The following is a 25515-nucleotide window of genomic DNA, read 5'->3' on the forward strand; positions in this document are numbered from 1 at the left end:
CCAAACAGCCAGCCATTATTCTTGCCATGCTCTCTATTCTTTCCATAAAGTGATGGACACCCATCTGCTTTGCACAGGGGATACTACTGGGCTTCTGCCTCTTTTATTTCATCCACAAAACACATAGGTATTGGTGAGATGAGAGAAGGTACAGCTCTCCTTCCTTTCTAAAAAACAGCCCTGAGATCTCAGCTATGTACAAGGCTGTTCGCTTATGTAAAGTAGGGGTTCTTTTGTATAAGAACAGAGAATGGAGGGAAAACATTATACATTCCATATAATTGTGCCTTTACTGTGCTGTGCAAAGCATTTGTATTTTCCCCACTAAGCCAATTCTTTTGATGAATAGCAGGTATAATTTACAGGTAAGCATGAGCTGGAACAAATATGCTGAAATGACAGTCGATTAATGTGTGCACTAAGGGTTTAGTGCATCTTAATTTTTCTTTTCCATTTAAAGAAGCCCTCCAACTACCGTGGCAGCAAGAAACAATAGGAAGACCCTCAGAATCATGGCTCTGTGTGAGAAATTTCCAGTGAACCCTGGACCCTTTACCCGATTTACCTGAAATTCAGATAGGAAGTATGAATAAAATTATCTCATCTCAACCGGGGTGGGGAGTTCAATGGTATTCTCAAACCAGTACTGAACAGTACTGAAGATGGGGGTGGGGTGGGGGCAGGTGGAGAGGATGAATGATCACAATTAAAACCAGACTAGAATTTCTGCTCACATTTCTTCCATCCATACTGAGCATTTTCACAATTCTACCCATTACATTACATTAGTGGAACTAATGCATTATATTTTGAAAAGACAGCAAGAAAGAGAGGGCTGACAGTAGCATCACTGAACCAACTGAAAAATATCAATTAAAAACTCAAAGGATCTATTTATTTGAAAATGTTATACCGCGTAGACAGCTTTCAGTGAGAATTAACTGACAAAGTTTTTGCAGCAGAGAAGGACATACTGATTTAAATGAGGCAGATTGCTTGTATCAACTAAACAGTATTACAGCACCCTTAATTCTGCTCAAGTGTTACCACGATAGCATCAGCGCAGTGGAGTCATTAGCATACTGATGAAGGGGTGACTTGAGGTCTGAAGATCGTTGGTCTTAGCATTTAATTCCCTTTGTTATTTTTAGAAAGTTGCATAATCATAATCAGTCAGCAAACTGCTTGGGTCATTTAAGAACTCAGTCTTAAATTAAGTTCAACTACTTCAGGAGGAGTAAGATTGCAATCATACACATAGTTATTTAGTAATAAAACCAGTTGCATCTGATGGACAGGAATGGGCTGTACAGTCAAGCATTATGGACACTTACCTGCAAGAAAAAACTAATACTTTCTTAGTGGGAAGTAAGTCCCACTGAGCTTTGTGGACTTAATTCGATGTAGTTAGTCCCATGAAGTTTCAAGCACCACCACATAAATGTGTTCTGGATCAGAACTTTTACAGCCTTCTTTACCATCTTACTATTATTGTGCATATAGCAGTATGGTGAACCTTTTGAGACCGAGTGCCCAAACTGCAACCCAAAACCCACTTACTTATCGAAAGTGCCAACACAGCAATTTAACCTGAATACTTAGGTTTTCAAGAAAAACGTTATTCCAAGTACGCATTACTTGGGAGTAAGCTTGGTGGTAGTCGGTGGCTTTGCTTTGAAGCAACCGAGCAACTCTTCCAAAGGGTGAATCTCATGACCCTAGAAGGGTTTTATAAGCAAGCCCCATTGCCAGCAAACTGAAGCTTACTCCCAGGTAAAGGATTGTGCTTTAGTTCTTCCCATGAAAATCAGTGGGGTTTAACAGCACTTAACAGGGTTACCTACACGCCATGGCCAGCTGCCCAGGCCAGCCTAGACATGTAGTAGGTGGGGGGGGTGATTCCCCAACATGATGAACTTCTGTGCATGCGTGCTCACAGAGAGGGCTCTGAGTGCCGCCACTGGCATATAGCATTTAAAAAGAAGGGAAGACAGCATGATGTAGCCAACTCTTTGTCAGATGTCAGAAGCTAAGCAGGGTCAGTACTTGGAAAAGGAAACCACCTGAAAGGTTCAGTTAAGGTGTCTCCAGATGTTCAGGAACTACAATTCCCATCAGCCCCTACCAGCATGGCCAATTGGCCATGCTGACAGAGGCTGATGGGAATTGTAGTTCCTGAACATCTGGAGAGCCGCAGGTTCCCTACCCCTGTGCTAGAGGAAGGCAATGGCAAACAACCTCTGCTATTCACTTCCCTTGAAAGTCCCTTGTTGGGGTTGCCATGAGTCAGCTATGGCTTGACGGTACTTTACACAAACATGCACATGCACGCATAGAGTATTTGGTTAGAAATAACACTGATGAATATATTAACCATTCAATGCCATGGTAAAATAAGAAAACTACCTCACTTTCGGTGTAATCATGAGGGAGACAGCTATGTACAATATTCAGGCCAATCTGCAACAAATAAAAAATGAAACAATTTGTGACTGAACGAGGTCACCTTTCAATTCCATTTGAAAAATTAATCATACTCTCGTACCCTTACCTCTTCAGCAAAGTTTCTCACATCTTGCCCCAAATCATCATCCCCAACCTTGACAGGAACCAAAAAATAATAAGAAGTGAAAATTGTAACAGGGAAAGGACAGGCATTAACCATAAATGGCTATCACGAATTGTTTGCAAATACATAATGGAAAGCAAACCTAGGTCAGAAGCTTGTAACATTGAATCAGGGGCATAATGCCCATTGGGCAAAGTGGGCAGTTGCCCAGTGTGCCCCCTTGTGGCAGGTGCCAAAAATGCAGGGTTCGTTTGTGGGGTTTTTTGGTATTTTAGTGGGTTTTCTGTTTTTGGCCTGCAGGGGGCACAGTGTTTAGGCTAGCAGAACCAAAATTTCAGGAATGTTTCGGGAGACTCTTCTGATGCCATCACCCAGGTTTGGTTCAGGGAGTCCAAAGTTATGGACTCCCAAAGGGCAGGGGCGTAACAAGGCAGCCCTGGGCAAACTGTAGCCCTGGGCAAAACCTGAGTTGGATGCCCCCCCCCCATGGGCAGCCACTCCACCACGACCAAATTTTTTTTTGCACCAGGACATTGGTGCCTGCAGGGGGCACATGTTTGGATGTATCGGCACCAAAATTTCAGGGTATCATCTGGAAACTGTCCTTATGGTACCCCCAAAGTTTGGTGCAGTTTGGTTTAGGGGGACCCTAAAAGGGGGTGCCCCATTTCCCATTCTTTGAGGGTCCATACTGCACCAAACCTTGGGGGTGCCATCATGACAGTCTCCAGATGATACCCTGAAATTTTGGTGCTGATACATCCAAGAATGCCCTCCCTGCAAGAACATCCCGAAATTTGCCCAAGAATCTTTGTTCTGCATTGAGTTTTCTGCATTGCTGTCAAAGGGGGGTTGCAGGCTGGGGGGGGGGCACATTTCTGAAGGCACAGTCTCAAAACTTTCAGGGTCTCATAAGGAGACTTCCCTAATGATACCCCCCAGGTTTGGTGCAGTTTGGTTCAGGGGGGCCAAAGTTATGGACCCTCAAAACTGTAGCCCCCATCTCCTATTAGCTCCCATTGGAAACAATGGGGGATAGGGGCACCCCCTTTGGGAGTCCATAACTTTGGACTCCCTGAACCAAACCTCACCAAACTTGGGGTGTATCATAAGGACAGTCTCCTGATGATACGCTGAAATTTTGGTGCCGCTAGCCTTAAAAATGTGCCCCCTGCAGGCCAAAAATGGAAAACCACTAAAATACCCAAAAACGAACCCAGCATTTTGATGCCCCCCACAAGGTGATGCCCTGGGCAGCTGCCTACCTTGCCCAATGGGCATTACGCCAGTGCCAAAGGGGGTGCCCCAACCCCCATTGTTTCCAATGGGAGATAAATGGGAGATGGGGGCTACACCTTTGAGGGTTGATAACTTTGGACCCCCTAAACCAAACTTCACCAAACCTGGGAGGTATCATCAGGAGAGTCTCTTACTGATAACCACCCAGGTTTTGTAAAGTTTGGCCAGGGGGTCCAAAGCTATGGACTCCCAAAGGGGTGCTCCCATCCCACATTGTTTCCAATGGGAGCTAATAGAAGATGGGGGCTACACCTTTGAGGGTCCATAACTTTGGACCTCCTGAACCAAACTACACCAAACCTAGCTGGTATCATTAGGAGAGTCTCCTAAAGATACTCTGAAATGTTGGTACTTCTAACATCAACAGTTATTGTTGAGACCATATTGTTTTAGTTGACCCACTTTTCCACTTACAGAGCAAGTTTATGTTTGGTGCTGCTAGCTTAACAATTGCACCCCTGACAGCAGGCACCCCCTAAATTTCCCCAGATTTTCCTTTTAAATCCCCCCTTAGGCATGGATTTAAAGGGAGAATCTGAGGTCCCCAGTTTAAACATTGAAAGTGATGCAGTTTCAGGGCGGGGGAGAATCAACCCCAAAATAGCATCACTTTCAATGTTGTTTAAACTGGGAATCCCAGATTCTCCCTTTAAGGTGGATTTAAAAGGAGAATCTGGGCTCCCTAGTTTAAACACCATTAAAAATGATGCTGTTTGGGGGTGGATTCCAGCATCCATAAAATGTTTTCATAGCAGTAATAAAACATTTTGAAAGCATTTTGAAAATGTTTTCAAAAAATTATTTCTGCTGTATTTCATGGCCTATTGTTGTGTTCAGATTTGTGAGTTGGGGCAACGTTCTATAACGTGATGGTGACCTTGAAAAGACCTGGTGTAAAAAATCATTGCTAGGTCACGGTGGGGGAGGGCGGCTGCCCAAGGGGGGGCGCCAAACTCCAGTTTGCCTAGATACGCCACTGGGTGTAGCTACAAGGGGGCTGGGGGGGGTGTGTGTTGAACCGGGCATGCGCCTGGGGGGCATCGAACTCAGGTTTTGCCCAGGGCTCCAGTTTGCCTAGTTGTTTAGGGGAAGAAAAAGCTCCTACAAATTCACAGTATTTAATGACTGGAAAAAGGGAAATTGAAGTCCAATGGAAATACAGCTCCTTCAGCCTCTTCCTACTTGCATTTTAAAAGTATTACAGAATACAAGGAGAACCATCACACAGATTTAATGATAAAGGGTTATATTTTATAACTCAGACGCACATTTTTAGTCTTCATTTTCATTGGATGCATACATTAATACACATGTCATAACAAGCGAAGGCAATAATGTCACTTTAAAAATAAATTTTTAAATTTACCTGAACTATGGAAAGTGTCGGCTTAAAAGCAGGATGTTCTGTTTGCAATAAACGCAGGGCTTTCTTAGAGCTTTCAATTACTTCTCTAAAAAACAAAACAAAAAAGATGAATTAAATGTGTTACTAATAGTTACACTACTCCTCCCACATTTCCCACCAGCCATTCCAAGACAATCTTTATGTAGATTTGTCAACCTCCAAATTGGGCTTGGAGTTTTCCTAGAAAGGAGGAAATGAAAGATTTAGATGGTGAGCTCTATGGCATCATTGCCCTGTTGCACTCTTTCCCCTAATGCTGCATTTACCAGGCACTGCCACAAAATCTCCAAGTTCCCAAGATGGAACTGGCAAACTTATCTTCAGAAATTCCCTCAAAATTACACTTTATCTTTTTTCATAAATGCATAGAAAGAGACAGAACCCTACAGCAGCAAATCAAACAAATGAAAAACAGCTGCTTTATACATAACTATTGCAATTAAATTATCAACACTTCTAATATGGTTATTTGTTTTTCTCCTTATCCTTACTGGGAATAAAATATAAGAAAAATCCTGTGACAAATTATCTGTCAAGAATTTACAAATTTTAGTGAACTGTGCTGGACCTTAACAGTGGCCCTTCATACACTACATTGTGAACTTAAGAAATTTCAAAATTCTTTTGAACTAAATTAATTATGAACAATGAGTAGAAGCACACACATAAATTGCATAAGTGGCAAAATGCATGAGTAGCAACAAAAAAAGAGTCGCACCCTTTCTTGCATGCATTTTGCACATCAAAATCAAAACACACATATATTGGCACTCTTCTTTAATAAGATTACACATTTTTCCATGGCACTCAGGAGGTAGTTTCCAATAGAAGGAATAAAAAATGACAACTATCACTTCTGACCACCAACATACCTTTTTATTTTCAGACACTTGATATATCTAATTTCTTAATTAAAACCTGTAGTCGTACCCACGAGGTCCCAGGGAAGAGACGACACGCGGAGATTTCATCTGGTGGAGAGAGCCAGCAAGCAGGAAGCGCGGGATCCCGTGATCCTGGCAACTCTCCCGTGCGCTCGCCCTTCACACCTTTTATTAGGGTTTCAATGGGGGGCGTGTAAAAGGGGTCGGGCAGGCGGGAGAACGGGAGGTCGGGAGATCGGGAGAGCGAGAGATCATCATGTGATGGATGATCTCATCGGGCTGCTACGTGCGGGAGGAAGCATCCATGTCTGGGCCTAATCTTCAGCTGAGGGCAGGAGCCTTTGTGTCCCTTTGTGTGGGACACCTGGTGACCGCGGGTCAGGCAGTTCACGACCCGTGACTCATGGGGGAGCGGGGGTTGGGGGAGCGTGTGCACCCGGAAGGCCGTAGCCGGCACCGGCACGCCTAGCGCTCCTTCTACGGTTCTGCCGGGTTCGCAAGCTCACCCCTACAAAACCCCCTCAAAAGAATTGATGCTTGTAGCTTTACGAAATGAATGCTTTCATTCTGTTCATTGTGACTACAGAGCTATGACCATATTGTTAGTAAAAGGTAAGGTTTACCACAGAGTTTCCATGATTCCTAGAGAGATCTGGTGTCATTTCCAGGTTTTCCCTGAAAGTGATGTCACAGCATGAACGTATTATGCATCATCTTCACCTCCCTGCCTGTTGTCAATCATTAGCTGACAACTCTAGATTAGGATCAAATCACCATTCCATTGTGGAACCTCACTGGTTGACCTTGGAACAGTTACACATTCTCAATCTAATGAATTCACCGGATCAGGGGCATACAGAAAATGGCACCTGAGGAGAGATCTGAATCTCTTGTGATCTGAATGTTATGCCCCTATTGATACACACCAAAATTGCAATAACCTTTTTTGTCACTCATTACTCATATTTATCTTACTGTCCACCAGTGCCCCAACACCTTGTTCCATGGGCAGAGCAAGGGGAAACTGCACCTGGGGCACGAGCGCATCCTGATGCAGTGCTGCCTGCCTCACCCCAGCTGAAGTGTGTGCTCGGGGCATCACGTCCCACCCCGCTCCATTGGTGCTATGCCACTGCCTTGTTCTCACACACTACTCATACTTCAATGCCTTGTTCTCATACTACCTTGTGCTCACACACTACTACAGAGAAAAGGGGGGAAGAGAGAGAAAAGGGAAAGGAAGAGAGAAAGGAGAGAAGGGGAGGGGAGGAGAGGAGAGAAAAAAGAGGAGGAGGAATGTAAGACGGAAGAGGGAGAAGAGGAAAAGTTTAGCAGTGGGGAGGAAGATCATCCACAACTACTGTTCCTTCCCCCACTGCCACAAAAAGAAAGCCTTTGGATGCTTTAAATTTAAGATTAACTTACTTTCAGGTGAACAGCACTACAGATGGGAGGAGACTGGGGCAGGGACAGGCCAGGGAAAGAGTGCCCTCCTTGGTCTTGTCCCCACCCCCAGTCTTCTCCCAGCTGCAGAGCCACTCGCTTGAAAGTAAGTTAATCTTAATTTTAAAGTAACTAGAGGTTTTCTTCCAGAAGAGGGGAAAGTGAGCCACTCCTTCTCTCCTCACCACCACTTCACCCCTGCCATGAAAGTCTCTTAATTAAAATTAAGGTTAAATTTCTTCCAGGTGGTGAGGCCAGCCTAGATCAATGGGGATGGGGGGTCTTCCCGTGTCCCCCCAGGAGCACCTAAGGCTCAAGCCTTCCCCCCCCCCCCCCCGTTACATGTCTGCACCAGATTGTTGTAAAGATAAAATGGAGGAAAGAAGGATGATGCAAGCTACTTTGGGTCCTCTTGGAGGAAAAAGGCAGGATATAAATTGAGTCAATAAAGAATTAATATGAAAATAGGCCAGATAAAAGATAGACTGAGAAGGAAGAAGAGAAACTTGAAGATAAAGGAATAGAAAGGAGAAAGTAAAGAAGAAACACTGTGGAGGAGGGGGAAAGCAGATCCTTGAGAGCCCCTGCATATAATAATTATAATAGCCAACACAGTGTATCAGACTAAGATCTGGGAGATTCAGGTTCTAATCCCCACTTTGCCATGAAACTTGTTAGATGGCCTTGGGCCAGTCAGTCCTTCTCTTAGCCTAAGATACGTGGATATTGTGAGGCTACATAAAGGAGGGGTGGAGAAGTCAAATTGGTGGGGGTTTTCTTTGCAAATCTTCAGAAGCCTTCTCCAGGTCTTCATGGGAATAATTTCAATAGTGCCACAAGATGATGAAAGAGTTTAAGAGTTTCGGCAGCCGCGCCCGCGCCTCTGAGCCGCTGATTGGCTACCAAAGGCGGCGGCGCTCTAGCCTCAGCGACAGCCGCGCGCAGGAGGAGGCGGAGCAGCACTGAAGCCTCCCACGTGGAGCACGGGCAAGTGGCCCGGTGAGCAACTCGCCGGCTCCCGAGGGGGCCAGAGAGAAGTCGGGGGGTGCGCACCTACCTGGCCAGCAAGCCCTGCAACCGCCCGCCGCCTTGGGCAATCTTTAGCTTCGCCAGGTAGCCCCAAGTGCTGCGTATCCCTCGGTGAGGCAAGAGCGCGGGGCAGCCTTTGCCGGCGCTGAGCAGCTTTTGAGCGCCGCCGCTTTCTCTAGCCGCCCCGCTGACCGCCGGCGTGGCCGGTCTCCGTGCCCAGCGGCACAGCGCGGAAAGCCTCATGATGGGCTGAGAGTCTCGGAGCGAGCAGGCCGGCGATCGGCGCTGCCTCTGACACCGGGGGAGTTCGCGCGGAGAGGAGGGGCTGAGCCCCAGGGAAGGCGGGGCGCGGGTGCCGGGCGCGCAGACCTTCCAGGCCTGGCAACGTGGGCAGCGCCTTGCAAAGGCGGGGCCGGGCGCAACCGAGCCGGGTTTCCGAGCCGCTTCGCGCCCGAGGCTGTGACGCAGTTGCGGCCTAGGCCAGGGTGGCTCGCAAGCCCAAGCGGCGCCAGGCCTGCAGCGCTTCTGCAGTCGTGCCGGGGCGTGAGGGCATCCCCACTAAGAGTCTTGCATGGAAGCGTTTAACTCCCGTGGAAAGATGAGTGGAATCGGGAGGTTGGAATACAGTCCTGAACAGTGTTGAATGGTAAATGTTGAAGCTTCTGCAAGAAAGGAGTCAGAATGAATAGTCACTGGTGTTTTCTGTGTTAGTAGTTTGGACTGCTAATAGGAAAGAGAACAATTGAGAATCATTATAGCAACTTCTGTAAGTGCTTAGAAAAGCAACAAGGAAGCTGGAACGGGAGCAAAGGACTTGCTCGCTCCGTTTTTGTTTTTTTTGCTATGACGTTTGTGGACAGCACTTCCGGTTCGTGCTTTTTGGCCGATGTACTCAAGTCGCTAGAAACGGAAGATGCTGGTAGTAACAGGTGTTCTCAGTAAAATCCGGATATTTTTCTCAAATGGTTGCGCTGAAGTTTCATTGCACGGTCTCCCTTAAAAAAAAAAAATCCTCTCCCACTTAAGGAAGTAGCAAACAGCCAGAAAAAAAAACTAGTGAATTTTTCCAGCAATTCCAAACAAATATAAAGGGAACATTAGAGCCTGCTGGATCAGATCAGAGTCCATCTAGTCCAGCACTCTGCTACTTGCAGTGGCCCACCAGATGCCTTTGGGAGCTCACATACAAAATGTATGCAGCCTCTCAAGGAAGGTGCTCCAATTCCTCAATCATCCTCGCTGCCCTTCTCTGCCCTTTTTCTATCTCTTCTATATCCTTTTTGAGATGTGGCGACCAGAACTGAACACAGTACTCCAAGTGTGGTCGCACCACTGCTTTATATAAAGGCTTGGCAATCGCTGCAGTTTTATTATCAATTCCTTTCCTAATTATCCTCAGCATAGAGTTTGCCTTTTTCACAGCTGCCATGCACTGAGTTGACATTCCCATGGAACTATCAATGAAGATGCCCAAATGCCTTTCTCCCTCTGTAACTGATATCACTGACCCCTGAAGCATAGGAACAGGGATCTTGTGAATTTCAGTTCTTGATGTTGAAATTAAGGCCTGTGATTTGATTTAAAAACTGAAACATGCAACCTCCCCTTCAAACTAAAGCCTGCATTCTTTTAATAGCATAAAAAGTGACATTATCAGACTTTCCTTTGCTTATGCAAAAGTGAATGTTGCTTATAATTCGAAAACAAAAAGAAGAGTTTGGATTTATACCCTGCTTTTCTCTTCTGGAAGGACTCTCAAAACAGCTTAGACTTCTTTCCTTTTTCTCCCCACACCAGACACCTTGTGAGGTAGGAAGGGCCGAGAGAGTTCTGAGAGAACTGTGAATGGCCCAAAGTCATCCAGCAAGTATCTTGGGTAAGAGCAGGAAAACAAATCCAATTCACAGGATTAGAGTCCACTGCTTATGTGGTAGAGAGGGAAAATCAAACCTCAAAACTTCATTCTCCAGATTAGAGTCCACCGCTCTAAACCACAGCACATAAAGTTGACAAAACTGGCCAATTTATTTCTTAATCCTTCCAGACTTGGGGAAGGAAGAAGAAAAAGGTTGAATGGGCAGCCAGTGGGATTCCTTGTTATAATGACTTTTCTTTTAGAAAATGGGTGCCACTTTTGCTAGTGATGTTATCTTGAAATGAAGCTTTGGGTGGGGCTATCCATTATAAAGCAACAGAGTGCTATGGGAAGGAGAGGAGGTGTTGGAATAATTACCTTGTTTTGGACCCATGCCCTGAGTTACTAATGTTTTCTGCACCTGACCTTCCCCTATCTAACTAAGTAATGGAAGCAATGAAAAAGGCCACAAATCAACTGTCACAATGTGTCAAAAACTTTCATATTCAACAGTAACAGTTTATTAAAACACACTGCAGTTTTGCTTCAACTTAATATTTATTTTTTCCTAAACAGCATTTACTTATATATATTCAGGTTTGGCATGCTTTCAACTCTGCTTTTAAGCGTAACAAAATCAGAAAAGTTTTATTTAAGAAGTCTTCTACATGTACATACATTTTTACATATTCCTTACAAAACAGGTCATTAAAAAAGTGCAACGTAAAACTTTTGTCTCCTAGCAATCAAATAAAATGCTAGCAAATGATACTCAGAAATTAGGAAACAGATAATGTGAACCCATTTAGAACAAGTGACTGCTTCCTTATGAGAAGAGACTGAAGCATTTGGGACTCTAGTTTGGAGAGTACACGTCTGAGGGGGGTGTGATTGAAGTCTATAAAATTATGCATGGGGTAGAATATGTCGACAAAAATTTTCTCTCTTTCTCACAATACTAGAACCAGGGGGGCATACACTGAAAATGCTGGGGGGAAGAATTAAGACTAATAAAAGGAAACATTTCGTCACGCAATGCATGATTGGTGTTTGGAATATGCTGCCACAGGAGGTGGTGATGACCTGGATAGCTTTAAAAGGGGCTTGGACAGATTTATGGAGAAGTTGATCTATGGCTACCAATCTTGATCTTCCTTGATCTGAGATTGCAAATGCCTTAGCCGACCAGGTGCTTCGGAGCAGTAGCAGCAGAAGGCCATTGCTTTCAAATCCTGCATGTGAGCTCCCAAAGGCATCTGGTGGGCCACTGCAAGTTGCAGAGTGCTGGACTAGATGGACTCTGGTCTGATCTAGCAGGCTCTTTCTTATGTTCTTATTATCCAACAGCAGAGGCGTAGCTGGGCCAGAGAGCGCCTGGTGCGCACTCTGGCTCCCCCGCCACACACACACACTTACTTTAGCAAACCAAGCAGGCTGGAGAACAGGCAGGCCTGTTCTCCAACCTGCTTGGTTTGCTAAAGTAAGTGTGTGGGGGCCCACGGGGCGGGGATCACGCTGCCCCCCCATGACACCCCCCCACACACTTACTTTAGCAACCTGAGCTGGCTGGAGAACAGGCCTGCATGTGTGCGAACTACATTTCCCAGGAGACCCTGGGAAATGTAGTTCCCACCAGAACAGGCAGGCCTGTTCTCCAGCCTGCTCAGGTCGCTTAAATAAGTGTGGGGGGGAAGCGCCGTGGGGGGGGGGTCGGGGGAATTTTCCGGGGGGGGCGTGACCCAAAGTTGTGTGCCCAGTGCGTGGCACAGACACGCACACACACCGCCCCCTGGTAGCTTCACGGCTGTCCAGCAGTAGTGGGCAAGTACTACGAGCAAATACTGAAGAGCACTAAAATCACATGGTTGGATACCCAACTTTGTTCACCTAAGTCAGAACTTTCTTTCTTAAAGGAGGAGTAGCGGGTTCAACCTGGTAATCACGTAACATTACAAGCAATGTTACATGGGTACAATAAATCTTCCATAGGTTCTCAAGGAGTACAGATGTAACCTTTCAAAAGAAGTGACGAATTGACCTTTAAAGTGACAATTAGGGACATGAAATAACATGACCAGTTTGCAATGTGTCACTTTGATCCATCTGCTGCAAACTTTCTGCCAGTGCTATTCCATCCTCTCAAATAGCTGTACCCTCCCCCCAAATGACACTTTTTGTGCTGTCTGCAGCAATTAATGTAGTAACTGCTTGGCAAATCTCTTGGGACAGGAGATAAATTGCTGTTTTGTTCAGACTACCAAATGAGTGACACTCCTATGAAGCCCCCATAAATGAACTCATCCTTTTGTGTACCAAGAAACAGTAACTTACTTTTGATGCTCATATGTTTAATGCCCTATTTTAAAAAATCACATCTGGATATTTTTAATAGCCAAGAAAATTGCTTGTCATTTTCACTCTTTTTAGAAGGCTGTGTATCCAAACTCTTTCTTCCTCTCCTAAGTTTTATAGGACTGAAGTAAATTAAGCTTTCTAGAACAAAACTTAGTAGAATGAGGAACTCCATTTTCTTCAGAACGGAGCCTTGTATCAACCAACTGTTCACTTCCAAAATGCATATGGAGATTTCAGATCAGGCAAATGCTGGCATTCTTTTGTTATCCCAGCTTTTTCAAAAAAAAGATAAGCTGTACTGTTTTTAGTGGTTAAGAGTAGATTTCTTGTTGCTGTTTTTTTTTTTGGCAAATGGTTACACAATAATAGCAATACCGATCAAGCTATCTAGGTACAAGAAATAGAGAGAAAGCTGGTCTCTAAATCTGATTTTCTCATCAGAAGCTGAAAACCATAACTCCCTTTGCATTCTCAGAATTATGTGAGTTTCAGTCCTTGGTTGCTTCCCTGCCAAAAAAGCTAACAGTACCCAAAATGTATTTATACTTGTCCCTTGAAAGGCTACATATTATAATTTGGCTCCATTGGCTATATTTTATCAGATTAATACGACTCCTGTAATCCAAAGAGATCAAATGTGCTATTGTTAATGCACATTAATTACATCTATTGTTACTATTTACAGTACTTTATATCTTCTTAAATAAAAAGCAGATAGCTGCTAATTTCAGTATATTACACACACTTACATTATTCCCCATCTGTTACACTAGTTGACAGGATTAGCTCCAAGGGCTTCTACTGAGTGAAGACATTCGTGCATAAGATGATACCAGTTCATGGTAGAATGGACAGAAAAGTCCCAAATACTTGAACTATTTTTGATACCACAAAAGCATTTATAGCACACAGTTCAACTTATATCAGTAACCACAAAACCTTTCAACCTTCATTTTGGTAGAAGAGCATATACACTTGCCACTGAGGATCAGAAGAGCGTTACCTGTAAGAGCAACCACTGATATTGTAAAACTTGTGAAGGCCACTGTGCTTTTGCTAAAGTAAGGAGGTATATTGAAAATTCGAAGTGATGCATAAGAAAGAAACCCTGACCAGTGAAACATACATCACATTGTACATAATTGTTTATTTCCTTCATCTGAAAACTGGCTATGTGTTCATGAGCTATTCTTTTCAAGTAATCCAAGCCAAAGTTATGTCTTAGAGGATCTCACAACAGTAGCTTTGGCAACAGGAAGTGACTACTCATATCCATGGGATAAATGGAACATACCACATCTCCAAGAGAATGGAATGTATTGGGCATATTCAAATACAAGCAAATCAATCAAAGCCTCTTCATCTTAACGGGCCAGATTAACTCCATGTTGTTAAGTATAAGTACAGTATAAGCACTACCTGTGCCTGAAAGGGGCATTTCCTAGACAGGTAATTGCCTTCCAGCTACTGAGCCAATATCAATCCGGGAAAAATACTTCAGAAATAATGATATACTTGATCCCATAGTTTCAATTTTGGTCTACTCCACAATTGCACATTTCACTTCTCAAAGCTAACTGGAAAAATGGTTTAGCTGAGAGAAAGGGAGAAAATTTTAAGTGTAATGGAGTCCTATACCAGTACGTCAGTGACAGCATTTCATACCTAGTACATGAAGATTTCAACATAGCCTTATAAGCAAGTAAACCTGAGATTATTTTATATACAGCTGATAAAATGATAAGGTACACCACTGAAATATTTGCAGCATATGACAAACTTTTTCCCCTGCTGCTTCAGAATTAGTGCTATTTCCCTAACTTGCCAGATTCTGACCTATCTGACTTGCTCTAAGCTACTTTCCTTGCTGAGATTTCAATAGGAAACTGGGTGGACCTACCTCCTTTTTAAAAGTCAAGGACCAACCAATGAGGACAGAATGGGCTGGGCTCCAGACAGTAGAGGAGCCAGCAGGCAGAAAGTAAGTGGATAAGGATAGCTCTTGCACCTCCCCTTTCCACAGTGGAGGCCTTAGAAGGAGCAGATAAAGGGATTAATGTACAGGATAGTGGGCTGGTAAAATGGATACAAGCAAGAGCAATCCAGGATGTTCTCTGTAACGTATCATCCACCAGTTACTTGACAGTAACCTGCATACTTAAATTGTCTCAGCAATGGTCTCAGAATTTTCTAAAGTGAGAAGGTGGGATGAGACCTACCCAACTCCATTATGTGCTGCCACTACTGGCTATTCTCCTATACACCAACATTAAGGCAGCCTAATAAGTTTCAAAAAATATCAAGCAAAACTACTTGAACTAAGACACTGAAATTTTTCTCGTAACGACTGGACAATATTCTGCTGATTTGGAGGTGGAACTCTCCATAGATAGTCATTCAGTTTATCTGAATCTCTGTTTGTGATCAGGTGAGAGTCTGGTGGTATGGCAGAGGTCATGGCCATATTTTTACCACTATGGTCTTCCGAAGGAATGGAGTGGGCAGCTATCTTTGGATCTAACAGCTTTGTTTGGTTGTGGGGAGCCTCAAAATCAGACTCCTCATTTTCAGATTTTATTTCAACATAGTCATCGTCGTCATCCCCGTCGCCGTCAGTATCTTTGAAATTTGAAAAATAGTTCTGTGTGGCTATTTGTGCATTTGACAGCAAGTTTCTATTCACTCTAAGAATTTTTTGAGAGTCTTGCAGAATCATTTCTGAGCCGCTCTCAGCCATCTGTTTTGTCTCATCACACTTTGCAGATCCTGGAGTGACAGTGGGCACTGATTCTTGATACTGGCGACTGATAAAGTGCCTGCTTGAATGGAACGGCTTCTTGTCCTTCCCATCTGGATAATGAATTGGTTCTTCGGAAGGGTTGGCCCCGACGGAGGATGAAGATTGTGACCGGCTGTACGTTTGTGCATTTTCATTGCTTTCTTTTCTCCCCAGAGAGTTATAAACATGGTTGTAGTGCAAGTTCTCTTTGTTGGGCTGATTTATAATAGCGCTCCATCTTTGTGCAGGAACAAGGAGTGGGGGAGGAGTCTGAAGGGAAGGCACTGAGCAGGCGGTGGGCAACTGTCTCGTGTGCTGTTTTGCACTAATCTCCGAAGAAGAACTTTTGGACTTCAGCGATGGTGTGCCTTCTGGCCAGGCAGAGAAATTAGAGAGTTCTCCATTGCTGTATGTTGAGTGCAGAAGCCAATCTTCTGCTCTCCAGCACTCGGCAGCTAACTGAGATGTAGACACTGGTGAGGAATATCTTATATTTGAGGCTTCTTGAGAAGTGGCTTTGTGTGTTTTGGGTGAGGTTTCCCTAAAAATAATCTGATCATAGAGCTGAGAATATTCAGCAATTCTGGCACCTGAAAAGGGGGAAAAAAAGATAACTGATTAAATGGCAATGCTTAATATGCAAGAGAAGAAGAAGAGTTGGATTTATATCCCCCCTTTCTCTCCTGTAGGAGACTCAAAGGGGCTTACAATCTCCTTTCCCTCCCCCACCCCACAACAAACACCCTGTGAGGTAGGTGGGGCTGAGAGAGCTCAGAAGAACTGTGGCTAGCCCAAGTTAGCACCCAGTAATTAGCCCAAGGGCACCAGAGGAATGCTAAACTAAACATGCAGACACTTGCAGCACTCTCAGTTATTAATCCAAAGCAACGCCCGCTTACCTGAAAAGGGATTTATGGCTAGTTTAAATGTGATCATGAGGCAAATAACTCCATGAGATACACTGTCTTATTTACAGGGCTGCTGGCCATGGCAGAGCAAAATTAACCTAATCTAGAGACCTCTGCATTGCTCTTTTAAAGAAGACACTGTGCTACTATTAAGGCATGTCACTCTTTGCCCTCAGCAGCATCACATTTAAGTTGGGCCTTAATGTTATGGATTACTTGAGCCTTTGCTGTATTTTCTGCTCTGCTAAATTATCCTGATTCCCAAATTTCTCAGCATTTTGTTAAGAATCCTCAACTTCAGGCTTTACATAGAAAGGGACACGACCTGTAGCTTGCAAACATATTTATAAGGTAGTGTGGTTTATTCAACTACAGTGTAATGTTCAGCAACTTAGGTGCAAGTCCCCATTCAAAGTGAAACGACATGTTACCTGATTGTTTTCCATTGTGGCTGCCTATCAGATGGGACACTGCAGGCAGCTTTGGACTGAGGGGAGTATTAGCAAAGGGAGGATAAGACTTTTTCTTCCCATCCATTTGTCTACTCAAAATCACCTTTCCTAAGCTGCTTTTCCCCAGAAATAGTACAAGGTTCAGGAACCCTGTCTTTCATTTCTCAAGCATTTAGGAGGGGGGGATTTTGCCTACAAAAGACATTCCCCAAGTCTATGAACTTATTTGTCAGATTGTGTGGAATACAATTGAGCCAATGTGGTGCAGCAGTTAGTGTGCGGGATTGGAATATGGGAGACTCAAGTTCAATCTGCCATGGATGCTGGCTGGGTGACTCTGAACCAGACACACACACACATACGCACACAGATTAACTTATTTCTGTGTGTGTTGTGAGGATACAATGGAGGACAGGAGGAGAATGTAAGTTTTCTTGGATCCCCAGTGGGAAGAAAGGTAGGGTATAAATGAAATTATAAAAAGACAAGCCTTATGAAGAATACATCTACCACTCCAAACTAATGAGTATAATGTATAGCAATGCTATGCACTTGTGCATATTCTGTGACCACAGATAATGCTCAGTTAGAGAACCACTGGTTTAAGTCTAACCTAACTAGTATAAATACAATGCAGTTTTCACCTGTTACTTTTACAAAAGAATTATTTGCACAGATTTATTTAAGAAGTCTTATTTGTGCTACATCTAAGCAGAAGCAATTTCATCTGATGTATCCAAGATATTCATTTATAAGGAGGGAAAAATAAAACATGGTATCATACCAATGGCAGGACCACCTTGTTTCTTCTCTTCCAAAATGGCTGCCAAGTCCTTGTGCCTTGGCTTCTGTTGCCGGCTCAAAAGTTGCTCTTGCTCTGGGCTCTTCACTTTCAAAAGCTGGTTTGCTTTTTTGACTTTTTGACTGTACTGTCTTGCCATTGTGAAGACCCGGTTTTTTGTTTTATCCACCGAATCCACTTCATTGTCAGCAGACTCTGCATTTGTATGGCACAGAAAACGATTGGCAGATTCATAAAGGCCATCTACAAAAGCAATCTCATTGGAGAAAGAAGATCTGTTGAGATATAATAATGAATTTGCTTTACATGATGCTGGCTCTTCAGACCTGAAGTTGGCTTCACTTAATCTGGCTACTTTGTTGGGTAGAGTTTTGGGGAAAACAGGTGTTTCTGGCAGTGAGAGAGAAGACAGTGAATGTTCTACATCCTTATTCAGTTCACAAGTAGTTCCAGTATGCATATTTTCTATGTCATCTTTAGAAACAGGAAAAGCTGCAAGAACATGGTCACGTGTCTTTTCTTCATTTTTCTTGATGTAATTCTCTAGGTCGTTCCAGATTTCATCTACTTCCTCTGATAACTTATCTGCAGCAGATTTATGTGAGAGAGAGTCAGAATTTGAAGAGCTATCCAGTAAGCTCAAATAGTCATGATCTAATGGAACATAATGATATGGACTTTCATCCTCACTGAACTGCAGACTCTCCTCAGAAATAAATTGTCGGAGATGGTCACAACATGCAAAATCTGTTTTGAGGCCTAGAAAACTCCTTTTTTTGGAACACTTACGATGATCACATTTGAAATTCAACAACGATTGTTCTGGGAGCATGATGGTATCATAGATATTCTCCTCACTTATTCTTAGATCATGAGAGCTTACAGGTGGGGAGCTTTTCCTGGACAAGGTTTCATTTCTGGTAGAAGGAATGGTGGTCTTGCTAACTTGCCTTTTCTTGAAGGCACCTTCTTGACCTTGGGTTTCATAGAGCGAGTCTCTTGCTGATCCTTGTGGAGTATGATCAGATTCGTCTCTCCGAACCAGACCCATTAGTTTCAGATCTTCAAAACTTATATTGTCATAGACATGATCTATGTCATCAATAGTCAGTTCTTTGGAAGATTCTGGGCAAACCTGCAAATTATCCATATCAGACCTAGAATGCTTTATTTCATTCCAAGAAGCATTTTGGCTGACATCATTTTTTCTGTATCTTGAGCCACATGGAGAGGTTTTCCTTTCACCAGCACTGCTGGCCCGCCTCACAATTCTGTGAGAGTCAGAGCTGGATGCTTCACTCTGATGAGCTAGTCCTACGTGCCAGCTGCAAGGACGACTTGAAGGGACCCTCTCTTCGCATGCAACTGAAACTAAATTGGATGAAGATGTAGATGGTACAAACATCTGATAATCATCTTCATCCTCTACAGCCTCTTGAGTGGGGCGTCTGGTTGGGAACAAGCTTTGCCGAATCTGATGGTCTGTCCAGATGTTTCTTACACCCACTGTTCTCCCCAAGAGATTCATCAAAAATGAGCTGTTTTGTGGTGTAAGCTGTCTAGATGTGTGACTGCCTCCATTGCTGGAAAATGTAAGGCTGGTGTTCACCTGGGAAGATTCTTCAGCTGCAGAATCTTTGGAGTTCTATAAAAATTTGAAATAAGAACATATTGTTTATTTAAACTATTTATAGGCAATTCGCACCATTGATGCACAACACAACACAAGCCTTTATTGGCATATAAAACAGGACAAAATTTAATTCGTACTGTTAAAACTGCTTAAGGTGTCACACAGCAGTAAATAAAACAGATAAAATAATTTCCTATTAAAAGCAGCCATAAATAAAAAATTATTCATTTTATTAAATCTATTTATTGTGGTCAATTCCTTAGTCACCACTCCAGAAAAAATGCCTGAAGCAGCTAAAAGGTTGCATAAGAGAAAAAAAATGGAAAATTAGCAACAAAACAGCAAAGATTGTATGCCTTTTAATTCATTCAGTTAAAACAAAATAAATTAGTTTTCTGTGAATTTTTATTCATTTATTTAACTTACTTCATTTCCACCTCGCTTCTCTTCCCAATAAGGACATGAGGTGGTTACCATCATTTTCCCATTATCAATTTTATCTTCACAACAACCTTGTGAAGTCTGTTAGGTTGAGAGTACAACTGGCTCAAAGTTACCCATAGCTCACTTAAGTACCTGAATATCATATCTGCTGAGATTAACACTTCTTCTTTTTTCAACATTTTCAACAACTTGACTGTTAAGCCTTTTGCGACCTCCTTTTGATTTCGGTTGTGAATTTTGTTGTTCACTCTGCAATAAAAGAAAAAAAGTTATGCTATGACTCATAGTTCATCAGCTCAAACCAAGTCTGATCAGTGACAGAGTTCAGTCATCAGGTACTAAATAATACTTCACAGAGCCTTGTGCTGCCTTTTAAACACTGTCAGGTCAGAAAAATTCAATGTAATATGAAATGTTAATGACTACACTTGCTAAGAGTGAATGCTGGGCTTTAAGTAGAATATTTAAGAAGGCACTGCTCTGAAACTGAATAGTTGTGAAGCTATTCCTTTTTTAATGTTTTTTCTGTTATCAAAATGCATTCATTAAAAATGTGAAAAGTGATAAGCATTAGTACACTCAGTTAATAAACACTGCAAAAACAACAACCCCAAGCTAGTAAATGAAGCTGCTGAAATATTAGAAAAATAAACAGAAAACATTAATAAATGACTTACAGTGCAATCCTACATAAAGATACTCCAGTTTCAGCCTACTGGTATCATTGGAGTTTGTAGTAACTTTTTATAGAATGCAGTGCAAGGTTTTAAATATCCCACAATAAATTTTAAATATTCCACAAATATTAGTAAGAAACAATGAACATAAAAGGGAAAAAAACTCATACAATAATATTAAAAAGTTACAGATAAATAGCATTGTCTGGGGTCAGGGCTAGAGCCCATCCCCAGGCCTGATGGGACCCCCTCCCACGACCGATAACTGGCTGTGTGGGGGCTGCTGCTTGGGTGAAGGGGGAGGGGCTGCCAAAGCTCCCTGAGGTCGCTGGCTGCCTCTCGTGGCTGCTGGGAGACCAGGGCCTGGGGCGGGGCCGGCCAACAGCTTGGCCATGTGCCTGGGGCCCGCAGCTAGCAACTCAGCTGAGGGGGGAGGGGCCAACATGTTTCCCTGAGGCCGCCGGCTTCCTCCCATGGCTGCTGGGAGGTAACGAGCAGGGCTGGGAGATGGCCCAGCAGCAAGCCGCACCCAAGGGGGCGTGGAAGGGGCTCACAGCCACCCAAGCAGGCCTGGAACACCCAGCATGGCCTTGCCTCCCATGTTTATAAAAGCAAAGAAGACGAGGACGGAGCCTTAGTTGCTTCTGCTCGCCCCAGAGGAAGGGACTGCCAGCTGGGAGCCAGAGGGGGTGAGGCTTGGGAGGCAGTGTCCTCAGGTTTCCTTGGCCCTGCCCACGTCGATGATGACATGGGCGGGGCCAAGGGTGCCTGAAGACAAAAAGGCAGCAGGACGGGGGGGGGAGGTGATTTTGCACCCCCCACATGACCAGATTAGTGGGGCCTGGGACAGAGGGTACTTCTAAGGGCTGTACGCCACTGCACCACCCCAAGCTTCTTGGAAGAATGGCAGGAAAAAACCATAGTAGGTAGGCAGACTGAAAGACAGCCCTGGAACTAATCTGGAACTAGTAATAGAAGAAAGAGCCATCTGCAAGCTACTTTCCTCCCTGTCCCCAGCAGTGGTGGCAGGGTCAAGGAAATCAGTTTGGACAGTGTATACTAATGATAAAAAACCTTCTGCTACTTGTAAAAATCCTGTTGTGTACCTTCCATATCCATGATTGGATATTAACATTTAGTAATAGATAAAGAATATGTGTCTTACAAATGTCAGTCATCACTAATGATCATTGCAGGTTCTAGTAGCTAAACAAAAATACTATTTACACATTTTTTTAGATGGTATATTTGACCCTATCCACTGCACCCAATTATACTACTACAGTGATGGTGAACCTTTTCGAGACCGAGTGCCCAAATTTCAACCCAAAACCTACTTATTTATTGTAAAGTGCCAACCCGGCAATTTAACCTGAATACCGAAGTTTTAGTCCTGCGTGCACCCCAAATTCTGTGTACACCACTCTGCACCTCTCTAGCATCTCCGCCTCCTCTGCCCCCCACTCGAGCATCAGCCACCCAGAGCACAGGCACCAGGTCCACCAGTCGAGTCCTCCCTGTTCACTGTGGGGCATTGTGCCCAGAGGCCCAGGCCAGCCTAGATGTGTGTGTGTGGGGGCATGATGAACTCTGTGCACGCGTGCCCACAGAGCGGGCTCTGAGTGCCACCTCTGGCACTCGTGCCATAGGTTCGCCACCACTGTACTACTATATATCATTGTATGCCTTTTTCTTTTCCATAAACAAAGAAGGCTACCTGTTCAGTTTCTTCCTCATCATCAGCATCTGTCTGATCTGTAACACCAGTGAGAATGTTATCTTCTCGGTCACTACTATAGGCAGCTTCACCAGACTCAAGTCCTTTGGGATTCAAAGAAAGCCTTTTCCTGGGACTGAGAAGAACTTCAGCCTGGGACAGCAGGGCTCCTTCAATACTGATCCGCTTGGAGAAAAATGACCGTTGTTACATTGAGAACTCCATTCTTATGCTGTGCTAGTACAGATGGCCAGATCCCAACACTGTCAGGATTAGCGGCTTTTCAGGTAATTTCCTATTGGTGATTCAGCTGATAGCAGGGAACATCACACTTCACCTGCTTCTTTTCCTCTTTCTTTCTAGCACAATCAACACACATTTTATTTCTCTGAATAAAATGTTCATTTTGCCCTTCTTCCAGGCCATTATTCTACTCCCTCCTTTCCTCTGCTTGGATCTGTGTCACTGCAACCTTGGGTCCAGACCCCAGGATAGCTTGTCAATTCTGTCTAAAGTCTTTTAGCAGAAGTTTAACCTAACTGTTTCACAAGTCTTTAGACCAGCCTAAAAGCTCTCTCACTGCCTTGATTCTTGCCAGCTTGGTCAAATAGATGAAAACTGTAAACATTGGTAAAATTGATGAAAACTGTTGCCCAAGTTCAGTATTTTTTTTGTATACAGGTTAGAACTATGTCTGTAATGTTCAGAGCAGAACTAGTATTATTATACGATAACAATATTATACGATAACAATATTATACGATAACAATGAGAGGCAAAAGTCAAATAAAGTGCAAAACAATCATCGTTGAGTACTCTGTAGGCTTGGAACTAGCGCAGGGGTAGGGAACCTGCGGCTCTCCCTACCCCTGAACTAGCATATGACTGTAGGCCTGGGGTCTGCAACCTGCGGCTCTCCAGATGTTCAGGAACTACAATTCCCATCAGCCCCTGCCAGCATGGCCAATTGGCAGGGGCTGATGGGATTTGTAGCTCCTGAACATCTGGAGAGCCACAGGTTGCAGACCCCTGGGTAAGCTCTTCCTGCAAAATGTTTTCTTTGACAGGCAGATGTGAGCCTTGGAGCATAAGGTATCACATTCTTGCACAGTTCCCTTCATTTTAGTATGGATTACTTAGGTTCCTGGTCGATTATGCCCCAGACTGATTAGTGTTTATGTATGAGGTAGCCATTTGTATTTTGTGCCACAGGCACAAATTTGCCCTGCGCACTTTATAGTTTAAAAAAAAGGTAAAATCGAGTCCCAATAATGTAGAATAAAAGAGGTATATAAGACTGCGTGGAGTAGACACCACTGGAATTATTATAGGAAAACAAAGTTATCTACAAAACACTAAACAATTCAATATCATGGATCTCAATGATAGTGCAGTTTAATGGAGGGGAAAATATTTACAGCTTACCTTTTGTATGCCTGGATCCATTTCTGAAAGTAAAGAAAATAAAATAATTCTAAGTATCAGTTTATTTATTTATTTGGTTTTATAAGCCATCCTAACCCTTACAAGCTCAGGGCAGCTTATAATAATAACATAAATACAATAAAATATATTAAAATTTAAAATTGTTATCATAAAATAGGACAGCAATTCACTGAAGTCCATCATATAAGCAATAAAAGACTAACAAGTAAAGAGGAGGGAGGCAGTGGTAAACTGCAGTGACCTCAACCATGGGCCCAGTGGAACAGCTCTGTCTTACAGGCTCTGTAAAACTGCATCATCCCACAGGGCCTGGGTCTCACTACACAGAGCATTCCACCAGGTCGGGGCCAGGACAGACAAGGCCCTGACCCTGGTAAATATCTTTTGGGTCAGGGATCACCAGAAAATTTTCACTCACTGATCGTAATAATCTGGCAGGGAACATATCAGGAGAGATTGTCTTGAAGATACGCTGACCCCAAACCATTGCAGGCCTTAGAAGTTAGTACCAGAACCTTGAAATGATCTGGTGCTCCACCAAGTGCTTTGCAAAAGACAGCTGAATTGATATCTATAAGTTTCAAATCAAGACTTTCTTTAAAGTATTTTGTTGTTCAATGTCTTGATGAAGACTTTCACGGCCGGAATCACTAGGGTATTGTGGGTTTTTCGGGTTGTATGGCAGTGTTCCAGTAGTATTTTCTCCTGATGTTTCGCCTACATCTGTGGCAGACATCTGTTGTTTTTGCAGTAGGGCATCTGCAAGTTCACTGAGAGATTGAAATGTCCTATGTTTCACCTTACTATTTTTGATGCCAGACTTTGTGTTTATAAAATACTAGCAGCTGCTCTAGAACTTTGTTGTTATAAAAGGCTGACCCTAGCAGCTGCTCTAGAATGTATAGTTTTTAATGATATTTTCATAGAATTATTTTTATATATGCTATTTATTGCTGCATGATATGCTAGGTATTTATAGACTCTAAAGTTCCAAATTTTGACACTATTACTTACCATCTGGCTTTATGATTTTGTGAGTTCTGGATGAAGGTTCTAAGAAAAAAATAAAAGAAAAAGGACAACTCAGGTGCATTAGTACCTTCTAAAACGAAATCAGTGTGCAAAGCAGACTATTGTTATCACTTAGGAGAGGTTGAGGAGGAGGATGTAAGACTTAGGGCCAAAAAGTCTTAAAAGACAATGCCCAATGCCGTCACAGTTTAGCTACCCCACTAAGCCTGAGAACACATGAAATCAAGGCTAGCAAAAATGTGGATGAAGAGGTCTTAGGATCTCCCCTCCTTATTCCTAAATCCTCTAAGCTAAGGTCAGTTCTATATCATCTCAGTGGAATGTGCCTGTAGCTCATGATGAGGAGAACCCTATCTCTCTGCTATTGGCACTGTCAATAGTATATCAGTGTCAATTCATTGTCTTTGGAGGTTTTCAGCTGTGGCCATTCTTATGTATATTTTATAATCATGCTACAGTATTGCAGCAATGGGAGTCCTAGTATTATAACAAATTATTATAAGCCTGGGCTTTGCCGGAGACATTTTCAGAAAGTTGGGAAAACACTAACTGTGTTTTCTCTTCTGTCTGAGTTTAATTAGTGGTACATGTCCTTGTATTTCTATGTCTATTTACACTTGTAACCAGAGGTGGGATCCAGCAGGTTCTCACAGGTTCCCGAGAGTAGGTTACTAATTATTTGTGTGTGCCGAGAGGGGGTTACTAATTGATGATTTTCCCATGTGATTTTTGCCTTAGTTACACCCCTCCTCTCAGCAGTAGCATGCAGAACTTGAAGCAGTCTAG

General features: G+C 43.3%; 2 protein-coding genes across 2 annotated transcripts in view; both read right to left on the reverse strand.

The window, feature by feature from the left end:
- Nucleotides 1–9091, reverse strand: part of MTHFD1L (methylenetetrahydrofolate dehydrogenase (NADP+ dependent) 1 like) — a 165252-nt gene extending 156161 nt beyond the window's left edge. The window contains 4 exon segments of the mRNA XM_048488844.1: nucleotides 2407–2460; nucleotides 2552–2599; nucleotides 5235–5319; nucleotides 8658–9091. Coding sequence (XP_048344801.1) covers nucleotides 2407–2460; nucleotides 2552–2599; nucleotides 5235–5319; nucleotides 8658–8872 — 402 coding nt within the window. The 5' untranslated portion in view covers nucleotides 8873–9091.
- A 4624-nt stretch (nucleotides 9092–13715) lies between these two features.
- PLEKHG1 (pleckstrin homology and RhoGEF domain containing G1) overlaps nucleotides 13716–25515 on the reverse strand; it is a 170308-nt gene continuing 158508 nt past the window's right edge. Inside the window, exons 13-18 of the mRNA XM_048505306.1 lie at nucleotides 24712–24750; nucleotides 23677–23699; nucleotides 22252–22437; nucleotides 19990–20106; nucleotides 17763–19425; nucleotides 13716–16208 (exon numbers count right to left, since the gene is read on the reverse strand). Of these exons, the coding sequence (XP_048361263.1) occupies nucleotides 15139–16208; nucleotides 17763–19425; nucleotides 19990–20106; nucleotides 22252–22437; nucleotides 23677–23699; nucleotides 24712–24750 (3098 nt within the window). The 3' untranslated portion in view covers nucleotides 13716–15138. The remainder of the gene's footprint in view (nucleotides 16209–17762; nucleotides 19426–19989; nucleotides 20107–22251; nucleotides 22438–23676; nucleotides 23700–24711; nucleotides 24751–25515) is intronic.

The sequence above is a fragment of the Sphaerodactylus townsendi genome, linkage group LG01 (genome assembly GCF_021028975.2).
Source record: "Sphaerodactylus townsendi isolate TG3544 linkage group LG01, MPM_Stown_v2.3, whole genome shotgun sequence".
Lineage (NCBI taxonomy): Eukaryota > Metazoa > Chordata > Lepidosauria > Squamata > Sphaerodactylidae > Sphaerodactylus > Sphaerodactylus townsendi.